This window comes from Rhinolophus ferrumequinum, chromosome 16, assembly GCF_004115265.2.
Source record: "Rhinolophus ferrumequinum isolate MPI-CBG mRhiFer1 chromosome 16, mRhiFer1_v1.p, whole genome shotgun sequence".
Lineage (NCBI taxonomy): Eukaryota > Metazoa > Chordata > Mammalia > Chiroptera > Rhinolophidae > Rhinolophus > Rhinolophus ferrumequinum.
In genome coordinates, this window is record NC_046299.1 from 28,653,603 (window position 1) to 28,675,831 (window position 22,229).

Consider the following 22,229-nt stretch of genomic DNA (forward strand, 5'->3'; position numbering starts at 1 on the left):
CTTTAGATATATAAATGTTGAGTAAGTATTGTGTATACCTAAAACTAATATAATATTGTATGTTAGCTATATTTTAATAGAAATCTTTGAAAAATAAAAATAAAAATAAAAATGGGCAAAAATATTTGAAGAGACATTTTATCAAAGAAGATAAACAAATGGGGGTGGGGAGGGCGAGAGTAGCAGAGATGTGGGATGGCCAAAAGAGGGAACTCACATTGCTAGCGATAAGGTTTTTCAAGCCCCTCGCTTTAGTTTTGCCTAAGTTTATGGGTACTTGTTTCATTATTGAAAATGACCAATTACACAAACAAATACACGAACTGGTCTTCTTTGCCTCCTCACATCAACAGATGTTGTCAACAACTTTTTGCAAAGTATCGAAGGCGATTTTCACAATAGGTGCTTTGAAAATAAAACAAGAAAATTTCTATTCTATGGAGAGAAATTACCTCACTTTAAATTTTATGTGAAGTAATTTCTTTGGGGAGAAAAATGGCTGCAATAAAATGGCAAACAGCCTCTGAAATCAACATTATATGTGGAATAAGTCACGTAAACTCCTGCAAGTGAGAAAAGTTGTCTGTTTTCTTATAATGGAACATTTTTCCTTCGCGTTGCTAAAAGATGAGCTATCCCCACTTGCAACAGCTCAGTAGATATCCCACCTCCTCTTCCAGAAGTCTTCTTCCACTACACAAATCCTCCTGCTACTCTTAGATACTGTATCCCACAATTTAGAGTTATTCCATCAGGCAGGATCCCTGGAGAAAAATCTCAATTTATCGGGAGATAATATAGAATTCAGGTTAAAATCGAGGCCTGCAAAACAACAGCAGTCGTGCCGGTCACTGTCTAAATGCTTTAAAATTAAGAACATTTTTGTTAACGTATGTTAATATTTGGCATGTAACGACCTATTAATCTTAATCTTTACAACAACCCAAAGAAGTAGCTTAAATGATTATGCCCACTTTAGAGATGAGGAAACAGAGGCACAGAGAGGTTAAATAACTTTCATTAGGTCACAGAGCTAGTAGTAAGTGCAGGGTCTCAATTTGAACCCAGGCATCTGGCACCTGAACTCACTTAACCACTATGGAATTCTAAGCCTCAGTAACTTAACTGTTATCACACAATCAGTTCAGCTCTATACCTATGAGTCAGGAATAGGGTTTAGCATCTGGTGTAGGGTAAGAGACAGTTGGCTTGAGGGCAACCAAGGTTCTAGGCCTGGCTCTGAAACTGATGCCTGACCAGACTTGGGCAAGGCCACTGCCTCTCTTTAGGCCTCAGTTTCCTTCTCTGTAAAATGAAGGGTTGAATCTGATGGTCTCCAAGGCCCTTCCAGTGCTGATGTTTTATGAGCCTGAGATTCCTGGCTCAATCCCTTGCAGCCCAGGCCATACTGGCTTTTCCTGGGCCAGGTCTGGCCTCTCCTGCTGGGCTCAGTGTCTCACATTTGGCTCTGCTTCCCATAAATAAGAGAAAAAAGAAATAGGGAAAATATCCTCCTGAGAGACTGGGAGGGATCTGTATGCTTTGAAGAACTTACGGTTGTTAACAAGAGAGAGCCACCTGCCAAGTGAAGGATGGAAAGAAACTAGACTGAGGGGAGAAATGAACTCACAAAACTTGGCTACATTCAAATCGAAAGGGCACCTCTGAGTACTTAAAGAACTGACAATGTTATTGCAACAAGATGAGCCAGCGTCTTAAACAACTGGAGAGGATAAGCTGTGAAAACTGGGATGGACCAGAGCACACAGAAAAAACCTCATAAAGTACACACCGACCAAGATTATTTACAATCTGGGAAAATGGTGGAAGACATGAAGATGGCACGGGCACACTGGCCTCCACCATCCCACCGTGAACAACTCCAGGCCAGCTGGTGTATCAGGAAACTATGACTCCCAGGAACCCTACAGGCATTAGGGTTCAGCATCAGCTGACATCAACAGAGCAACTACTGTGTGACAGGCTGTAACATATATTTTTATCCTACTCTGGTGATGAGGAGACAGAGTCTCTAGAGACCCAGATTCTAGTGTGTGTATTCCATCATTAACTAGGTGAACCTTGTCAAGTAACATTGCCCGTATAGGGCTATGGCTTCTTTATCCATAAAATGAAAGGGTGACTACAGTTATAAAAGATGGGCCTTCTAGCTCAAGAATTCTGTAGTTCATGAACACTTACTTTATATTCATCTAGAAAAGCATTCATGCTGGACCAATTTAATAGGTTTATATTTCAGAACATTGGAACTCAATGGACTCCACTGTACTGAGCACATAGGAATCCAAGAGAAAAACAATTGCACTTTGGGTTTCCGTAGCAATTCTGATTCTCTTCCATATGGGACTGCCCAGGATCACCTTACATGCTGAGAGTGTTGTACCTTGTACAAGGGAACCTGGTCAAGACAGGCTGGGGAAATGGGGCTGAGTGCAATCTGCTCATGAGACTGAGTTCAAACCAAAGGTGCATTATGGGTTTGTTGTTTGCCTCTGAACTGTCCATCGACATTGGAGGAAAGCGGCGAGCTGTGAAACAAGGGCCAAGTTTAGGCTCAAGTTGTGTTGAACATAGAACTTAAAGATTTTACCTTTGCTGAAAACATTTCCAGACACCTTTCACCACCAGTCAGTTTATAAGACCCTCAATGAAACCAATCCTATCCTTCATAGCTGTACGTCAATACTGACCCAAACCAGCATTAGCCAGGATACTTGAATGGACTGTTTTTAAAATCTCAATCTAAGCTCAAAAGGTTAAGGTATTTTGCATAACGGTGGCATAAACAGAAAAATGGGGACAGCCTTTCAATGTGATTCCTTAGAAAGAGACAACCCTTATTTAACTGAGCATGTCTTGGTATTTGAAATAAATCTATTTAACTACCTTCCCACTTCTAAAGCATGGTAACTACCTGATAACTTGCCAAAAATACAGGAAAACTAAAACTTTGAGAAAAATAATTGCTGGATTCCATTCTAGGCTTCTAATGTGTTGTCTTTACATGTGAACAATTCTTTGCCGCCGCTATCAAGTCATTCATTTTAAGCTTCCTGATTTCTCTAGCAACAAATTAGATTTGCACTAATTCACTCACATTCTTTTTGCTTTATATTGTCATCAGTAGCTATCAAGCCCATTCATTTTGGATTTCCTGAGTCAGTCTCAATTTCAAATATTCTGCCCCTCTCTCCTCTCAATAAAAACTTCCCCACTTTTTATTTGGAAAATATGGTTGCCACAATAATAGCATTACCCTCACAAAATATCAGTCATGCCAGAGTCACACCATCATTACGGTGCCCTTTTTTGGTTTGTGGCCATCAAAAGGAAAACCAACTGATCCATCCAGACCCTGAGCCTATTTTCATGGCCTCATTAAAGAGAAAAATAATGCATTTGCTACTAAACAAGTGTTGAACTAATCAATTTAGAACTCGGATGAACTTTTCCCTTGTTCTAGAAGAAAGTTTTTCAAGGCTAAGAAATTACTATTTGATGGAAGGGTACACAATCTGGAAAAACTGAAGCCATGGGGCTTTCCAACTGCCAAACTCCCACATGCTGGCTCTTGAGACACATCCACACTCACTATTAAAGTGTCACCGTTTATAATTTGGTGCTAAATCTTTCTGAAGCTAGGCAACTCAGCATGGTCTACTGACAAATCGACTCCTTATTCTATTAAAACATAGGGATAAGACGAAGTAGGTGTTGGTGATAAAAGTTACCTAATTTCAAATTGAAAATGAAGTTATTAAAATTAGGGCAGCATCATGAAAGGAACACCAAAGGATTGGGTTTCAGTAAGCAGGTTCAACTGGATACTTGCAGCATTTATGAAAGGAAACAGCTGACTTTGGTTTAGTTTAGCTGCCTCTCCAATAGTTTTTGAGTCCCTTTTCCCCAGGTACCTCACTTAAATCCTCAGAGCATAAAGAGAAGAAAAGCTATAATTGCAGGGACATTGTACAATGTTTGCCAAACGCTTGAATACGAAACCAGCTAATTTTTTCTCCAGCCTCACAACCTTGTGAAGTACGTGAAAACTTCATTTTGATGGTGTGACTCCAGAAAGAAATGTTACTGAGTAATATGTTTCATACTCAGGTTAGTTGGTCAGAATCCTTGAAGATCACAGAAAACTTTAAATTACAATGGAAAAATACTAAATTATGTTCCCACTAGTTTCAGTCATTTCATCATGATCATGAATAAGCTATAGATTCTAAGTCAGATGTGTGCAGTTTTCTTTGGATTTTGTCCTTGCTTGCTTATAAAACTTTTAAAATGTACTGCTAAATTATAGCAATTCAGTAAAAAAATTCAAACCTTCAGGCTTGGTTTCCTCCCCTAGCAGGCTGAGTCATAAAAATAAATCTTAGCCATTTCAATAGCCAACACACCCCTCACATTAGGGATTGGTATCGTTCCCCATGTCTCTCATTTCATCCAAAGGTCACACGCCCAGCTCACATCTGAAGAAAGAAACAGCTCAAGGACTCATCCAGCTCAACATGTGCACATTTAATAAGAGAACAGAACCTCTGCCGAGGTATAGGGGTGAGTTTTATTAGAATCTTCCAGAGGATCTTCTGAGGGACAGTTATGAGCATGGATTTCAGAGGTAGCCAGACCTGGGTTCAAGTCCTAACCCTGTGTGACCTTGGTCACATTACTTATAATGAGCATGAAATGGGGATGTTTATCATTGCTATCTCATAGACAATTGCTGTGAACATGAAAGGAGAGAAAACGAGGCAAGACGTCTGGGAAGCAGTGCCTGGCACACAGTAAGCGCCCACTAGAGGCTTGTTGTTTTACTGGTACAAGAATTTCAGGGCTTAGCCCAGGAGAAAGGAGCTTCTTTCCTCTGCCTTCCAACTACTCTATGTGTTAGAGTGACAAGTTTCTCTCCAAATCACACTTCCAGGAGGCACTGCCACGGGAAGTAGAATATTCACTCAACCCAAAACCCAGAGTCAAGGTTTAAGTCAGGAAGTCACAGACTGCTGTGCTTTTAGAGTTAAGAGGAAATGTGTAAAATATAATTCACTAAGTTAATATATGCAAATTATATACACAGTGTCTGACACAGAGCAGGCAATGAATACATGTTTGTCCTCACTTTCTTTTATACCCAAAGGAACTAAAATCTCAAGTCCTAAAATGACTTGCTTAAGGTCACACAGCAGTTAATGGCAGAGCTGGAACTGGTACCTGGTGGTGGTGGTGCTGCCTCAGGTGTATTGAGAGTATTGGGGGGCCAGATGGTTTGAAGGAACAGGCCAAACACCTCCCAAACTCCAGGAATGATCATCCTAACAAACTCAGCATGCTTTCCCTATCCCTGTACCACCAACCCCATTCCTGACCACTGCTGAGAGAGAGAAGCTAGATTCCCTCTGGTCCATGGTGGAAATCCCTGCCTGTTAAGAACTGGGGGTTCTGAAGGGCAGGGGCAGAGCTCCAGGATCTTGAGAGGAGGGGGCTTCTTCGCTCCCTGGCCACTGCAGATCACAGCAGTCTCAGGTGCCCTCTTATAGAGGCAAACGTTTGGAAACTTTCCCAAGGGTTTTTATAGCCATTTGAAATGGGGCCTAGGGATAAGGAGGTCCAAACATACCCATCCCATCTTTGCCTTTTAGACCAAGTCTGTGGAGGTGACAGGCATGGATCTCTGGGTTCACAGAACTTCAAGACCCTTTTGAATATCAATGGAAAATTCTGATTCTGTCCTAGGTATTACACAAATGAACTGGTTCCAAGCTCTGACAGTCAGGGGAAGGATGGCTAACAAGCCCGCTACACTTGGTCTGGGGAAGCAGAGAAGAAGACATCAGCAACGAGTAGAAAGCACCTTTCTTCATTTATAATTCAGGGAGTCACTCAAGAAATATGCATTGAGCACGAATTGTCAAGAGAAACTCTTCACTGGGGTCCATGGTAGGGGGAGGGGCTGCGGGAAGGTCATGGAGGGGATGTGAAATCCAAGTTCAGTACTGAAGGATGGGTAGGAATTAGCCAGGCAGAGAGTTGTGTTCTAAACTAGGGGTGAGTAAACTTATATATACTGTAATGGACCAGATAACAAATACTTTAGTCTTTGCAGGCCATAGGGTCTCACTAGCAGGTACTCAACTCACCTTGTGGGGACAGAGCCCCAAAAAGCAGTTTCCAGGCTCTCGGCCTCACATAGAAAGGTGCTGGCTCAGGTAGTAAATGGCCGTCGACTGTGATCAAATGGCCATCAGCTGTGGCTAGTTGGCCGTCAGCTGTAACCAGTGAGCCATTGGGCAATAATATAACTGCCGTGGCTAGGCTAGCAGGAAAATGGGGGCTAGCAAGAAGATGGTGGCTGAGCCTGCAAGCGGCGCAGTGAGGGTTGAGAATTGTGTGGCTCCTGTTTCCTGTGTCTCCAACCCAGCCTCCAGCGAGAATATAGTGGTATGACTTCCCTACTTATGGCTCCGTGGGTGTTCCTTTTTGGCCTCACCATATCCTGCATTCTTATGTGGGGAGTGGGAGCTGAGACCCTGCAGGCCGCCCTGCGTGACACTTGGCGTAGTCGGCAGGATCCCCCGCAGGCCGCCCCGCATGACACATGGCGAGCAAGCAGGGTCCCCTACACGACAAATGGTGCAGCGAGCAGGGTCTCCCGCACAACAAATGGCGCTGTGAGCAGGGTATGGTGTCGGCCAAAGCTCCCCGAAGGGCAGTGGAGCAGTTTGTGCATATGAACACTCAGTTGCAGGAAGACCAGGAGGAGCAGCTGCCTGAGAGCTGGAACCCTGTGGAGGGGTGGGAAGACGTGGACGGTTCCCCAACCAGCAGAGGCCGGAGAAAACGAAGGTTGTTGCGGCCCTGTGGGCTGGGAAGTGCTTGCTGAGGCAGCCGGGATGCAGGACTTGTAGTCCCAAGAGGAAACACTTGCTGAGTCTTCCATGGGAGATGAGGGTGAGGTCAAGGTCATCCCTCACCCCCAGGACAGCCCTGGCAAATGACTATGGACTATGGGGAATTGCCTTCCATCCCTAATTTAATTGACCACTTGACTGTTTGGGAACATACCACCATGTAATGGAACTGGCGGATGTTTGCTTTTGTGTCTTGACCAGCCGCCATCGAGAATATGTAAGCACCTTGACTGTGAGCCGCTGTTGTTCCAGCACGGTACCCTGAGAGGCCCAGAGAGAGTGGCAGTGCCCTGAGAGCCCTGGCTGAGTCCAGGAAGTCGGGCTGTGTCCAGAGAGAGTGGCAGTGCCCTGAGAGGCCCTCGCTGTGTCTGGGGAGTCTAGTGGTACCCTAAGAAGTCCAGGAAGTCTGGCTGTGCCCAGAAGTACTGGTGGTGCCCTGAGAAACCCTGGCTGTGCCCGGGGAGACTAGTGGTACCCTAAGAAGTCCAGGAAGTCTGGCTGTGCCCAGAAGTACTGCTGGTGCCCTGAGAAACCCTGGCTGTGCCCGGGGAGACTAGTGGTACCCTAAGAAGTCCAGGAAGTCTGGCTGTGCCCAGAAGTACTGCTGGTGCCCTGAGAAACCGTGGCTATGCCCGGGGAGACTAGTGGTACCCTAAGAAGTCCAGGAAGTCTGGCTGTGCCCAGAAGTACTGGTGGTGCCCTGAGAAACCCTGGCTGTGACCAGAGAGATTGGCTGTGTCCAGGAAATAGCATTCACCTCCAGGCTCCTCGCACAGGGCCCCTCGCGGAAGACGCTTGTCACGTAGATTGTGAGGCGAGACCCTGTAGGGGTGGAGTGTGGGGACAGAGCCCCAAAAAGCAGTTTCCAGGCTCCCGGCCTCACATAGAAAGGTGCTGGCTCAGGTAGTAAATAGCCATCGACTGTGATCAAATGGCCGTCAGCTGTAACCATTGAGCCATTGGGCACTAATATAACTGCCGTGGTTAGGCTAGCAGAAAAAGGGGGAGCTAGGAAGAAGATGGTGGCTGAGCCTGCAAGCGGCGCAGTGAGGGTTGAGAATTGTGTTGCTCCTGGTTCCTGTTTCTCCAACCCAGCTGCCAGCGAGAATATAGTGGTGTGACTCCCCTATTTATGGCTCCGTGGGTGTTCCTTTTTGGCCTCACCATGTCCTGCATTCTTATGTGGGGAGTGGGAGCTGAGACCCTGCAGGCCGCCCTGTGTGACACTTGGCGCAGCGAGCAGGGTCCCCTTCACGACACACCTGTTACAGAGAGAAAGCAAGTATAGAAAACACATAAAGGAATGAGTGTGGCTACGTTCCAATAATCTTCGTTTTGGGAACGCTGAAATTTGAAATTCATATAATTACCACAAGTCATGAAATATTGTTCTTCTTTTGATTTTTTTTTTTGAGCCCTTTTAAAAAAAGGAAACATTCTTAGCTTATAATTTAAGAATATCTGCATTAAGATATATGGGGGTTTAGTCAAGGCCATTCCTGAACATTTCTAAACCACATATCCCCTTAGACCCTCGCATCCACAGCTGGAACGAGGGTGAGAAAAGTTAGCTGCCTGCGGCTCATGACTGAAGGAGACACTCCTAAGTAGAGGGTTGGCACTTGCGAGACCCCTAGAGTGAGTGCCTCCTTAAATTTGTCACCCGAGAAACCTCACCTGTCTCACCCTAGGCTTGGCTTTGCTCCTACCGGTGCATAATGGAGCACATTACAGTGACGGGCTCACCGCCTTCTCAACCATCACTGCCTTGGATGGCTTCCTTGTGATGCACAAGTTTGCAGGTGACAATCTGGTTCCCAGCCAGTGCTCTGGGGTACAGAATTTGGAAAGAAAAATGACCTACAAAATATATAGCTTAGGCACAAGAGGAGGGAAAACTCTGCAGACTGGAGTTTGGAGAGAATTTAGGAGATAAGGAAGATCAAAAATCTTATTTGGAAGTTGTTGCTGGTGGGGTAGTGTGAGAAAGACTGAATGAGATCAACGTCCAAAGAAAATGTTTAACAAGTTTCATTGTGCATTAAGTTTGTAAACCTTTTCCACTCTCATGACTTTCATTCATTATACCTATATCTACACCTATGAATAGATATATATTGCAAATCATATATCTGATAAACTTACATTCAGAATACATAAAGAATTCAATAATTAAAGAAGCTTTTTTAATGGGCAAAGAATTGTACACCTGAAACCTATGTAACTTGACTAATCCTTGTCATCCAACAAACTTTAATTTAAAAAAAAATGGGCAAAGGATTTGAAAAGGCAGTCCTCCAAAGATATACAAAGGGCCGATAAGCACATGAAAAGATGTTCAACCTCATTAGCCATCAGGAAAATGCAAATAAAAACTACAATGAGATATCACGTCACACCCACTAGGATGGCTATAAGCAAAAAGACAGACACTAAGAAATGCTGGCCAGAATGTGGAGCAATTGGAACCCGCACACACTGCTGGTGGGAATGTAAAAAGGTGCAGCTGCTTTGCAACACAGTCTGGAAGTTCCTCAAAAGGTTAAAACACAGTTATGTAAGCCAGCAATTTCACTCCTAGATAGTTACCCAAGAGAAATGAAAATATATGTCCACATAAAACCTTGTACATGAATGTTCATAGCAGCATGATTTGTAAGAGCCAAAAAGTGGAAACAACCCAGGGTCCAATGCCTAATGAATGAATACATAAAATGTGGTATATTCATACAATGGAATATAGTAAAAAGTAACAAAGCACTAGTACGTACTACAACAGAAATGAAACTTAAACCTGGAAAACGTTATGCTAAGTGAAATAAGCCAGTCACAAAAGACCTCATCCTATCTGATTCCATTCATATGAAAGTCCAGACTAGGGAAATCTAGAGACAGAGAAAAGATTAGTGAATGATCGGGGCTGGGGGAGGAGAGAACGGATGGGGAGAATTGAGGGTGACAGATAAAGGGTATGGGGTTTCTTTTTGAGGTGATGAAAATGTTCTACAATTGTGGTAACAGTTGCACATATCTGTGAATATACCCAAACCCACTGAACTGTATACTCTAAATAGGTGAATTGTACGGTATATGAACTATATCTCAATAAAGCTGTTAAAAAAGAAGAAATCAAAGCATTTCTCCTTCCCTCCAAGGGTTTCAAAGAAGCTTTCTTTACCTTTGAAAGACGACTGTATCTTTGTGCTGCGAAAGACTGAAGTGGTTTTCCGCTGATTTCTTTCTGAGGATTTGGGGGTAATGGCTTAAATGAGAGGGGAGGGGCTGGGGTGCAAGGGCCAAGTGTTGGGATTAGGGACTTGGATGCCTGAGCTCTGCAGGATCCATATTTAGTCTGAGGCTTGGAATGTGTCCCCATGCTAGAGCAACACCACTGGACAGGGCACCATTTTGCTGTCCTGGGGCTCTTCACGGCCAGAGAACGATCCCAGCCCCTCTGTCTGAGAACAACTTTTCAGGGGAAGGCCCTGCCTGAGCCATAGGTTAGTTATGGAGGGGTCAGCGGATGGTCACCCCCCCCCACACACACACACCCTCAATGATGCTTCAATCCTTGAATGCTGAGTCATTTGGTCACCAGAGAAGAAACTCTGTACTGGGGGCTTCTAAGCCCCCAGGGGATGGCTGTACTGGAATCAGCACTGAGGGAGGAGAGAATCAAGGAGAGAGGGACACTCTTCATCACTCATCAGTACGGGGAGGTCCTTCTAGGGGCAGCCTGAGTCTCCCCCGTGTAAAAGTGCAGGGTGCGGATTAGATCAGGGCTCCATCTATTCTCCTATCCTTGCCCAGAATGTGGGTTCCGATTCTTTGCAAACCACGTTCTAACTAACCATGGCCCACTTCCAGGACTGGAGCCTCGCCAACTGCTAATTCCCATTACGCAGGACATCTGGGGAAACGGAAAGGAAAAAAAAGTCCTAATGCTGATACTGCCCCAAGGCTACCATGAGAAATGAGAATAACAGTGGCCATGGACACATTTACCTTTAAAACTAAAGCCTAGGGTCAGTTATTTCATTCCAGTTTTTTGACAAATCCTAGCCAAAGAGCTGGTGTCCCTACAGAGGTGGGGAAGTACATTTACCCTAAACCGTCCCAATGCAGCTAATAAGGGAAAGTTGTCCAGTTATCACAGAGCTGGCCTCTGACAGCCCGTCACATTTTCCACTGATGCACTAGACGTGACTAAACTGTACAGGGACTGGCCGGGGGCTGGATTCCCTTTCACTGTGCTCAGCAGGAAGAGGCCAGCATCGTCCTGTACCCATGGCCTGAACCTGACATAACCCTTAGTCATGGAAGAGGCGGCCTGGCACGTCACCAAGCACAGGCGTCCTGCTTAGCCTGTGCAGCCTGGGAGCTTTTCATTCTTTCAAGGTCCAGATTGTACCCAAGCTGCAGGGAGACCAAATCTCCAGACGAGAAAACAAGGCATGTTGCTATTTCAACAGCCATCTATTACAACACTGAAGAGCAGGGCTCAAAGGACATTTCATCACCCGTAAAAGTTACAATTTAGAAAATGAATTTATTACTGGATGGTCCTGTTAGACATCACCAAGAAAAGACAGAATCGAGGATATATATATATATATATATCAACAAAGGTAGTTACTCTAAATAGTCAAAAAAAATTTCATTGCTTCTTAAGGTTAATTTTCTCTGCTAGAGAGTAGAAGTAAAGTGAAGAAGAAAGACACGTCTTAGAAGGAAGAAAGCAGAAAAGGAACTAGCAACACAGGAGCTGATTTTTACTTTCCTTTTTACTTTCAAGATTTTCTAGTCTGATTTCAAAAATATGCAACTTCGTGTTTTTTTTTCCCCATTGCTGGACATACTGTTGTACATTACATCCCCTTGAGGATCAAAGCTGGGAAAGAAATTAAGCAATAATTACAGGAGCTGGTGGACTTTCTGCCCTGGCCACCCTCGTTTCCTCCACGTTCCACCATTCAGGGCACACGGAACTCAGGTTACGGGAATGATTCCAGCAGAGGCAGCACCTTCTTGTACTTCGTATTCAGAATAACTCCAGGTACCTAAAGTCCCCAAAATTCAGGCAGGGAGAGGATTTTTATTTTTTATTTTTTTAAAAAGGAGAAACGCCCTTAACCAATCTTTAACCTGGAGGCTTTCGCTACTTGCCAAAATATGCTGTGTTTTTGAGTCAATAAATTGAAAGCAGGAGAGAGGGAGTGTGGCTGTAACTGGATAAGGAGTAAGGTTTTAATTTTTTACAAGCAGAGGGAGGAGGATACCGACATGGTTAGTCAGCCAGCATTAATCCTCATTAATGTCTCCCGTTCAAGTCCATGCTCCTCTGCACAGCTGTGCAAATATAAATTAATTGGGTCATTTTGATGAAGGCACACAAGAAAAAAACAATTAATGGGAGGCAAAGAAACTAACTGGACAAGTGACACGTTCTTTAAATGTGTGGAAGGGATTGTTCAAACTACTGTATCATACATGAGGGGACATACATTCAAATTCTTACTGCTGTAAACTTCCCTACATGAGAAGCTACCAAAGAACAGAAGGTGGGGCCAGGTTCAGGACAAAGCATGTAATAAGTGGCCAGAGGGAGAATAGGGCCACTCAGTCTTCACCAGCCCCTGCTGACTGATTTGAGACCGTGTTTCTAAGCATGACATTATCCTGTTTTCTATATACTTTGATGCTTGCATTATGGAGAGTAGAGAAAAGGTACAGCCATCTCTTGCCCTTAATAAATTTACAACCTGACTGGTGAACCAGGAGGGACACATGTGAAATAATCAGAAAACTGGAACAGGAGCACAGCATTAGAGTCTGCATTTTTTAGCTGAAGGAAGCAATTTACAGGAGCTGGGAGAAAGTGGCTATAATTCATCCACGCAACTTTTGAGAAGGATTTCCACCCAACTCGAAACTGAAAAACGAAATACAGAGACAATACCATATTCTAATAAATACTGATTCATTCCTGCCATGGTATGGACATTCAAAAAAGTATCTCCCTTTCAGAAATCTCCTCTAAGAAAGGACAGGAGGACAGTCAGCCCATCCCCCAGCTTCATGTTACGGATTAATAAAAATGCCCACAGCCTCCTGGAAACCCAGTCAGAGAAGAGAGACAAATTCCTGGAGTTCAATCCGACCGAGGTGTGGCAACCTCTCTCAGCCTCCAGGCACTAAGAAGATTTGCATCATCTGTTTGGTTCGTCTCATTGGAAATTACCCATCCCAGGGCCTCTGACTGACAGAAAGGGGAAGATTTGAGCTAGGGACCCGTGAACATTCTTAGAAGGAGAAGAGGCAGAGCTCCAGAAATTGGAGGAATAAGTACAGGCATGCCAAAAATTACCCTGCAATTTACACCAGATTCACAACCCTCATGCCTGGATACGTGTGTGTGGGAACCAATATCGGTTCTCAAGCGATCTACTTCCACTCACTTTGCTATAGTTAAATTTCTGTTGTGTTCTTAATGTTCAACTTCAGGTATACGTGAATTTAACAATTGTTGCATTTTTAAGTGGGATGACAGACTGCTGTGTTGAACTCCTTTCTCCCCGTGTGGAGAGAATTCAGAATTCAGTCAGAAGAGCTGGGGAGCATGTGGGTAGCTGACACCACCTTGACTGTGACTCAGGTTTCATGAGATATCAGGTGAAGATGCAAAAACAAACCTAATCACACTTGTTGGGGTGAAGGGTAGGTCGAATGCATGGAGAGAAGGGCCTGGAAGCTTTTGCTTTTCAGGGAGGCTCCCAGGTCACCCCTGACCCTTCTGAGAGTCCAAGCAGTGTCAGGGTCTTTAGAGCAGAGTAATATTCCAGAAATGTCCTGACCGAAAAGCAAAGAGCTCAGTTGAAGCTCCTAGTGAGTGGTTCTCAACTCCATAGAATCATAGAATCACCAAGGGAACTGTGAAAAAATATTCATGCTGTCCCTACCCTAGTGATTCTGATTCAGAGGGCTTTGGGGGTGCGGGCGGCTGGACACTGGGATTCTAACATGTAACCAGGTTTAGAACCTCCATGTCGAACGCAGCCAAGTCTGAGATACCCAAGCCTCAGTGAGTGTGGCTATTCAATCAACAAGTGCTAAAGTGAACAGAATTCTTCTGTTCCTTTGAAAGCTTCCTCTAAATTTTATTTCTTTCTGGATCTTGAGGACCTAAGAGTGTTGGCTGCCTGGATTACAGTCCTAATTATACCACTTATTACTAGCTACGTGATCTCAGACAAGGTACTTAACTTCTTGGAGACTCCATTTTCTTAGCAATACAATGGGGTTAATAATCACACCACTACTACTACTACTACTATTAATAATAATCACACCAATACCAGAGGGGAGTTGAGACGATAGCATGAAATCAAGACTAAATTATTTGGCCCAATGCCTGGCACATGTGAAATGCACAATAAATATTAGGGATCATGATTGATGATGATGAAAGTAAAAATATACTAGGTATGTTTCAAAAAAGAGATGTTTTCCTAGACTGGATGCTGATTTACAGGTCCAGGTTGTAAGGAATTGTGAAACACTGGAAAGTGAGTTAGAAATTTAGCATTTCCTTCAATTATGAATATAGGCAACAACCCCCACCCCACCGCCAAGTAGCAGCAGCAGTATCTGTAATCTTATCATCAACAGAAATCAGATATTTCCATATATTACAGTCATGGTAGAGAACATAAAATAGTATTTACATTTAGTGTGACCAACTGCCCTGGTTTGCCAAAGACTGAGGGATTTCCCAGGATGCAGGAATTGCGGTGCTAAAACTGGGAAAGTCTCAGACAAATCATTCCCTAGTCAGGTTCATCACTACTTTGATGACAGCATGTCACCAGGTGCCACTGTTTAGCGTGTTAATAAAGAAGTACCTACCTGTTATGTCACAATTTCAAAAAATATATTGATAAATGTATACCCATGGGATCTGTATCCTTTACAATACTTTGTATTACATTTAATGCATTTTAAAAGCATTCTTCTGAGTCCATAGCCATCACCAAATTGCCAAAGGGGGTCCATGGCACAAGAAAGGTCAAGAGGGAAGAAACTGAAAACATTGGTTGGAAAATGTTGAAGAAACCAGATTTTAAGTTCCTTTAGGCTTTGCAACCTAAAAACACAGTAAAAGAAGACATAGGTGTGTATCTGCAAAGAAACAACAGATAATCAGTTGATGGAGTTTTCCCACTTCCAGGAGTTTCTGTCTTGTAGTTCCACACACAGTAACCAGGAAATTTCTGTAATTTCTCCACTCCTGATGACATACATATACGTGTATTTTGTTACTTATATTATTGTAGAGTTAACTCAATCTTGATAGCTATCAATTGGAGCATCTGTTAGGTCTACTAGTTTCCAACAACTTCAAATGTTTTCCCTATGAATCGTAATTTGACAGAACTTAAAATTTTCCATGAATGAAGACAATTTGGATTTTAAAAGATCAAGTTTAAAGAAATGATCAAAAGAAACTTGAACTCTTACCGGATACCACTGGGCTTCTGACAGACACCGGCTCCCATCTTGCTGAATCACCACTGTTGACAGCCGTCCCGTTACTCTCCCACAAGGCAATAAGAGACCACTTCTCTTACGATCAATGTAACTCCAAGCTTCCAGCCCAATGTGACCAGAAGGCAGAGTTCTCACAATTGCCCTTGTCCCTGTATACACAGATTTCTTAACTTCCCTGTCATTTTTACAAAATCTCCTCACTAACAAAGTGGACCGCTCCTTTTTACTTTTAAAAAAATCTTCTACATCTTCACAATTATCAGGGAAGTCCCCAAAATGGCTCATAAAGGTCTTGGCAGATGGACTATCAGTAAAATCCTCCCTGCAAAAGTTGTCACTTGAGCATACCACGTTGGCCTTTTGGCAGGAACCATCGCAGCACAAGTATTTTTCGTTCAAGGTGTCACAGTGATCACACTGCAGCTGGCCATTCTCATTATCACAGTTTTTTGCCAATTCCATCAACTTACAAGTATATGCCATATAATTTTTCTTTTGCTCCCCACCAACACCAGACAGCGATACACAGTTTCCACAATCATCCAAAATCAAGTTATCTGACAGGGTACAGAAAGTGTCTGACATTCGTCTGTCAAGTTCATAATGAAAATGAAATACTGCCATGTTGCTGTCAGCGTGTGCCCTGCCCGACTCTAAGATCGCCGATTGATTTCCTAAGGGACTAATGCTCATAGGAGGTCTGTCTATTTCCAGTTGAATTCCAGGGAACACCTTTCTTTCCAGTGAAGAAGGGATTCCAGTTTCCAAACACAGGCCTTCCTGTGTGACAGAATCACATGTTTTATAAAACTGGCTCTGCGGAAGGCCACATTGATGGTTTTCCAATATGTTGTTGCAGTTAATGTTAAGGTTTTCCACAGAATCTGGCGTGCTTTTCTCCCAGAACTTTTCATTACTGTTCTCATCACTCATTATTTTCTCCCTTGCTATTGAGAGAATCTTGGGCAAATTGCTTCCAGAAGATTCTTCTTTAAGTTTGTTTGGTTTTGAGATGGTATGTGAAGTCTGCCCACTCTGCCTGACAGAATATGTCTTTGGAACACTGGTGTCCGAGATCTTTTCACTATTTTCATCTATAGCTGACTGAGAAGATATCACTTTTCTCTGAGTCACAGGAATGAGAACAGAAGCTGTCATTTCTTCAGAAGTCATCTTGACCAACACACAGGTTTTAGCTACTGCTCTGTTTCTCCTCTCTGGTGATCATGTCAAGATTTCAATAAAATGTCTGGTTATTAAAATAATCTCAAATGTACAATTCCTCTGAGAAACAAAGTGATAGTTCCTTTCATTCAGGTGAATTAAGGGCCAAACAAATTTCTCCAGTTATAACTTACTGTTAGGTGCAATATGTTTTTCTAGATCAGGGTTTTAAGGTGGTAGATCAATTTTCTTTCTCCTGTTATTTAAAGCAATTGTTTTGAAGACTTTTATTCGGGATTGCATTCTGCAACTTCTGATCCATCACTGATTTAGAATGACTTAAAAATCCAGTTTGAATATCTCCTGTTAAAAAAAAGGAATAATGTCAAACACTGTGACGCTAAATTTTTTAAATGAGCTCATAATTTTAAATTAATGCAAAATATGAACCAATTTTTAAGGAAAGAGTTTTGCAATCAGAAGTTAGTTTTACAGTCATGGGGATGTAAAGAGCAGCATAGGGAATATAGTCAATAATATTGTAATAACTATAGATGATATCAGATGGGTACTAGAATTATTGGGGATGATCACTTCGTAAATTATATAAATGTATAATCATTGTGCTGTACACCTGAAACTAATATAATATTTATGTTAAACGTAATTGGAAAACATTTTAAAAATTTTAAAGATATTCAATTAAAAACTAAGTTAATTTTAATGTCTTTTTCTGATTTAATATTTCAGAAGTTCTGTTTCCAGACAAAATGGAACAACAAGGACTAGATTTATCCTCCTGCCTTAAACAACTGGGAAAAAAATAATGAAATGGTTTTCAGATATTGAACAACTGGCAACACAGAACAGTGATCCCTGAAAAAATAAAAATAACTGACGTGAGCCCTATAAATGCCCTAGCTGACAGCTTGAGAATGTTTAGGCTACAGGGGAGGGCTGTGGAACTCAGGTAGAACTGAACAGTGTGCATTACTTAAAGAGAAAAAGTTGAGAGTTCAGTGAGGCCAAGGATGCTAGAGAAAGAAGACACATTAAGTAGAGGGGGAAAAGATAAGGATGATAGCAGGCTTCTCATGAGAAATAATGCAAGCCAGAAGAGAGTGGACTAAATCTTTAAAATACTGACAGAAAAAATTCTGCCAACTTAGAATTCTATACCCAGCAAAAATGTCTTCTGAAAACAAAAATGAAATAAAGACTTTTTAGATATACAAAAGCTAGTAGGATTTATTACTAGTAAACCTGCTTACAAAAAATGGCAAAGGAATTCCTTTAAGCAGAGGGAAAATGACAACTAAAAGCTATGAAAATACCAACTAAAATCGCAATGAGAGAGTACTTCATTTTCACTAGAATGGCTAAAATTAAAATGACTGTTAAGTGGGGAGAAGGGTGGTAGAAGAGGGTAAACAGGGTGATGGAAGAACCACCAAATATATGGTGATGGAAGAACTGACTCTGAGTGGTGAACACACAGTGTAATATATAGATGTATTACAGAATTGTACACTTGAAACCTATGTAACTTTACTAACCATTGTCACCCCAATAAATTTTAATTTAAAAAATTAAAATGACTGGCCATTGTAAAGTTGGTAAGAATGTGGAGCCACTGGAATATTGTGGTGGGAGTGTAAAATGACACAGCCACTTTGGAAAATGGTTTGGCAGTTTCTTACAAAGTAAAACATACTCATACACTTACCATATTACCCAAAAATTCCACTCAGAGAAGTAAAAGCATACATCCACAAATGGACTTGTATGCAAATTTTTATATCAGCATTATTCATAAAAGACCCAAACTGGAAACAACTCCAAAGTCTATCAACAGATGAATAAACAACATGTGGTATATTCATACAATAGAATACTGCTTAGTAATAAAAGAAATAGTCTCCTGATTACATAATAAATATGGATGAATCTCAGAAACATTAGGTTGTGTGAAAGAAGCCAGACACTAAATGATTCCATTTATTTGAAGTTCTAGATCTGTGCTATCCAATAGAGTAGCCATCATTTCAGATGAACACACAGCACCAGGATAGTGGAATCAATTAGTCTCAACTTGGATCCCACCTCTGCCATTTAATAGGCTGACCTTACACAATTCATTTAACCTTGCTAAGGCTTAGTTTCCACATCTGTAAAATAGGGGGAAATAACAGTTTCTCGTGTAATCCTCATAATAATCCAATGAAGCAGTTATCCCTCAAAAAACAGTACCTTTTATTCTTATCATTATAAAAACTTCTCCTAAGTCATCACAAATTACTTCCTGATATAGGCCCATGTTCATTTCTTTTAAATCACCTTCCAGTACAATAATGATAAAGACTCAATAAATATTTGTGTAGAATACTATTTGTGTGCTAGTATGTGATAATTTTCCTTGTATCATCCAGTGCGTGCAGCTAAGTGATTTTTTAAGTTTTACAAGTTTACTGGGTGCTTAGCACATGTGCCAAGGTACCACACGACTTCAAGAGAAAGACACAATCCCTGTCTACAGGGAAATCATTTGTGACTACAGAGCCATAAAAAAAAAACAAAAAACAAAAAACAAACAAACAAAAAAAACCTAAGGCTCTGAGTTAATGTCATAAAATGTGAAATTATATAGTATAGGCAGCTAAAAAGTGGGGGAATCATTCCACGGTATTTGTACTAATTGTGTAACAGATAAAGAAGGAAAATAAAGATGGCAGAAGCTAGCATAGTCTCAAGTCATCAGCAAAGACTTCTCAGAGAATATCATGGTCTGTAAAAGAGGACTCTGCCCTGGGAAGTGATGCCAGGGGGCAAATACAGGAAAAACAGAGTCTTGGCTGTTTCTTGAAGCTGGGGTGGAAGGTCATGAGTTGGCTAGCATGTGGAGACTCCTCTGCCCTTGCTAAGCATAATCACAACAAAACCATCCCTGACAGGTGCTGCAAAGTTCTCAGACCAGGTCAAGGCAGCCCACTTTGGAAGCCTTGCAATGGAGGGAAAAAGTGGGAAGGACCCAGAATGGCTTCCTTGAAGTCCTTGTATTACCCATCCCATGCATCAAAAATAGAATGGCCTTCCCCATACAGCCAACTGCCACCATTTAGCTAGCATACCTATAGCTCATGTTATAAGCAACTTTTAATTAATTAATAGTTAGGCAATATCAACACACCTATTCACTAAATATCTTTATCAAAGTGACATTATACAAGTCATTCCCCAATTAACGTAATTGTCTTTCCAAAGAATTAAAAATACATGTGATGAAAACTACCTCACTCTGGATGAGCTAAACATAATAGAACCACTCTACCACCCTAACACATTCTCACATTACAGTCTCTCAGTAAAATGATCCAAATTTAATCAAAATATGATTCAGCTCCTGCAAACTTTTCTTCATGGCTGTGCTTTCTGTACTCCCTCCTACCTGGGTCCCCACATCTGATACCTAGCCTACATTTCATCATCATACCAAGTAAAACATTTTCCATACTAAATAACTCTCCAGTTTCATAGAGGTTCCCCCACAAAGCCCTAGCAGATGGAAAGCATTTTAAATCCACATAGTTAATGCATAAGATGGCCATTTCCAGCCGTTTTCTTGTTTTATATTTACATTATATTTAAAACCATCATCAGAGAGGTTCTTCAGAGGTCCTCTGGACAACAAGCTTAAAAAAGTCTTCCTCGGGGCAGCTGGATGGTTCAGTTGGTTAAAACGCGAGCTTATGACAAGGTTGCCGGTTCAATTCCCGCATGGGATGGTGGGCTGCACCCCCTGCAACTAAGATTGAAAATGGCGACTGGACTTGGAGCTGAGCTGCACCCTCTACAGATAGACTGAAAGACAATGACTTGACTTGGAGCTGGTGGGCCCTGGAAAAACACACTGTTCCCCAATATTCCCAATTAAAAAAAAAAGAAATTCTTCCTGTTCTTCGTGGATGCCCACAACGACATCAAATTCTGGGTGGAAGCCCAAGCCAACAGCTGACTCAAACAGTTGATGTCATTCTAATGTCTTGTTTTCGGTAGAGTTAAAAATGCAAATAGAGTAACTTGTTAAAACTCAAAGTCCATTTTAGCTGTGCTTCTGATTTACTACTACTGAGAAGTCATCATCCAATGGGAGAGAAGCAATATTATTCATATTTTTTACCTGATTGAAAAAACAATGAAGCAAACAAGTTTTGGGAAGTGTTGTGTTGTGGTTTAAATTTGTTGAATCTGTAGCCAATACCTTGGCATTTTTGCTATTTTTTCAGGGCAAAAAAACAGTGCAGAGCTGTTTGCTGAGTCCACATACTGAAGCAAGTAGGGCTGGTCTGACCTGAACTAGCAGGCTTGAAGCCATTCCTGAGCCTCTGACAGAAGGGGGAGGGAAGGGGTCCTCAGGGAGGCCGTGAGATGTGCAGGCAGAGGCAAGGAGCCACGACATGGCCAATCTCAGGACCTGGCTGTTGTGAGCGCCTCAGCAAATGTACTATGCACACACACAGGTAGTGCTATACTTGGTAAGCAGAGTAAATATGGTAGGTGTAGTTGAGTTTTAGTATCCTTACGTCATTATTTCAAGTATCAGTTGTGATTTTTATGATGAGAGCCAGGGATAAAAAAAACAAACTTTGACAAGAGGGCTGTATCACATTCTACACTAACAAACAACATCTGTTATTTTTTTCTGAGTATAAAAGTAATACACATTTACTGTAGAAAATTTGAGTAAAGGCTGAGAAGTAAAAAGTAGAAAAGACAAGGTAAGATAATCCTGTAAGTCCTAGTTCTGTTATAACTTTTTCCCCAGGTTTCCACCCCCACTTCTGTGTTCTGTTCATCACTCCCGAGGCCCCTCCACCTTCCTTTCTGCAGAGCCACATTCTGTTCAGAAAGCTTTTCTGACCAGTGGCTGTGAGCCTTTCTTTCAAACGATTGCCGCACCAACCATCCAGAACATTCTTTAGACAACCTTAACTGCCCTTGTTCCCAAGTGGGGAGGTGGTAAGTATCCGGGACATGTGCCAGAGCCTCATTTCCTTTATTATTTCCCACAGCTGAGTCCTACATGCTTTCCTACTAATCACCTAACCATTCCTTTCAGGAACTTCTCCATGTGAATCCATCTCTGAAAAGATTTTTCAATAAAAACATTGTATCTTCTCAGTTGCTGCAGGCATATATAATTTTTTCTATCCTGAATAATGACCTGGGTTGCTTTCCTGCGGTGGGATGGCAGCTAAAGTCCTTCTGAGATAGTAAAGTTTGATTCACTTTACCCATAACTAAGAAAACATAACCACCGTAAAGCAGTCTCTTGGGTCCCTTCACCGCCTCTAGGCTACATCGAAACCTGAGATTGTTCATGCAAGGTTCCCACTTGAGCACCTCATCTGCATCATCTTATTCAATTTCACAGCAACTGTGGTGAGGTACTTACTATAATCACGTTCTCAGTGTAGGAAAGAAAACAGGTTTAGAGAGATGAAGCAGTTTGCCCAGAGTTATTCACCTAGCCACTGGGGAAGCAGATACTCAATTCCAGGCAGCTTTCTCCTCATAGCAAGC

At 42.1% G+C, this 22,229-nt stretch overlaps 1 protein-coding gene across 2 annotated transcripts in view; it reads right to left on the minus strand.

The window, feature by feature from the left end:
- PLCE1 (phospholipase C epsilon 1) overlaps positions 1-22,229 on the minus strand; it is a 302,602-nt gene that overhangs the window by 260,755 nt on the left and 19,618 nt on the right. For both annotated transcript variants that reach the window (XM_033130698.1, XM_033130697.1), the window contains exon 2: positions 15,456-17,012. In XM_033130698.1, the coding sequence (XP_032986589.1) occupies positions 15,456-16,658 (1,203 nt within the window). In that variant the 5' untranslated portion in view covers positions 16,659-17,012. The remainder of the gene's footprint in view (positions 1-15,455; positions 17,013-22,229) is intronic.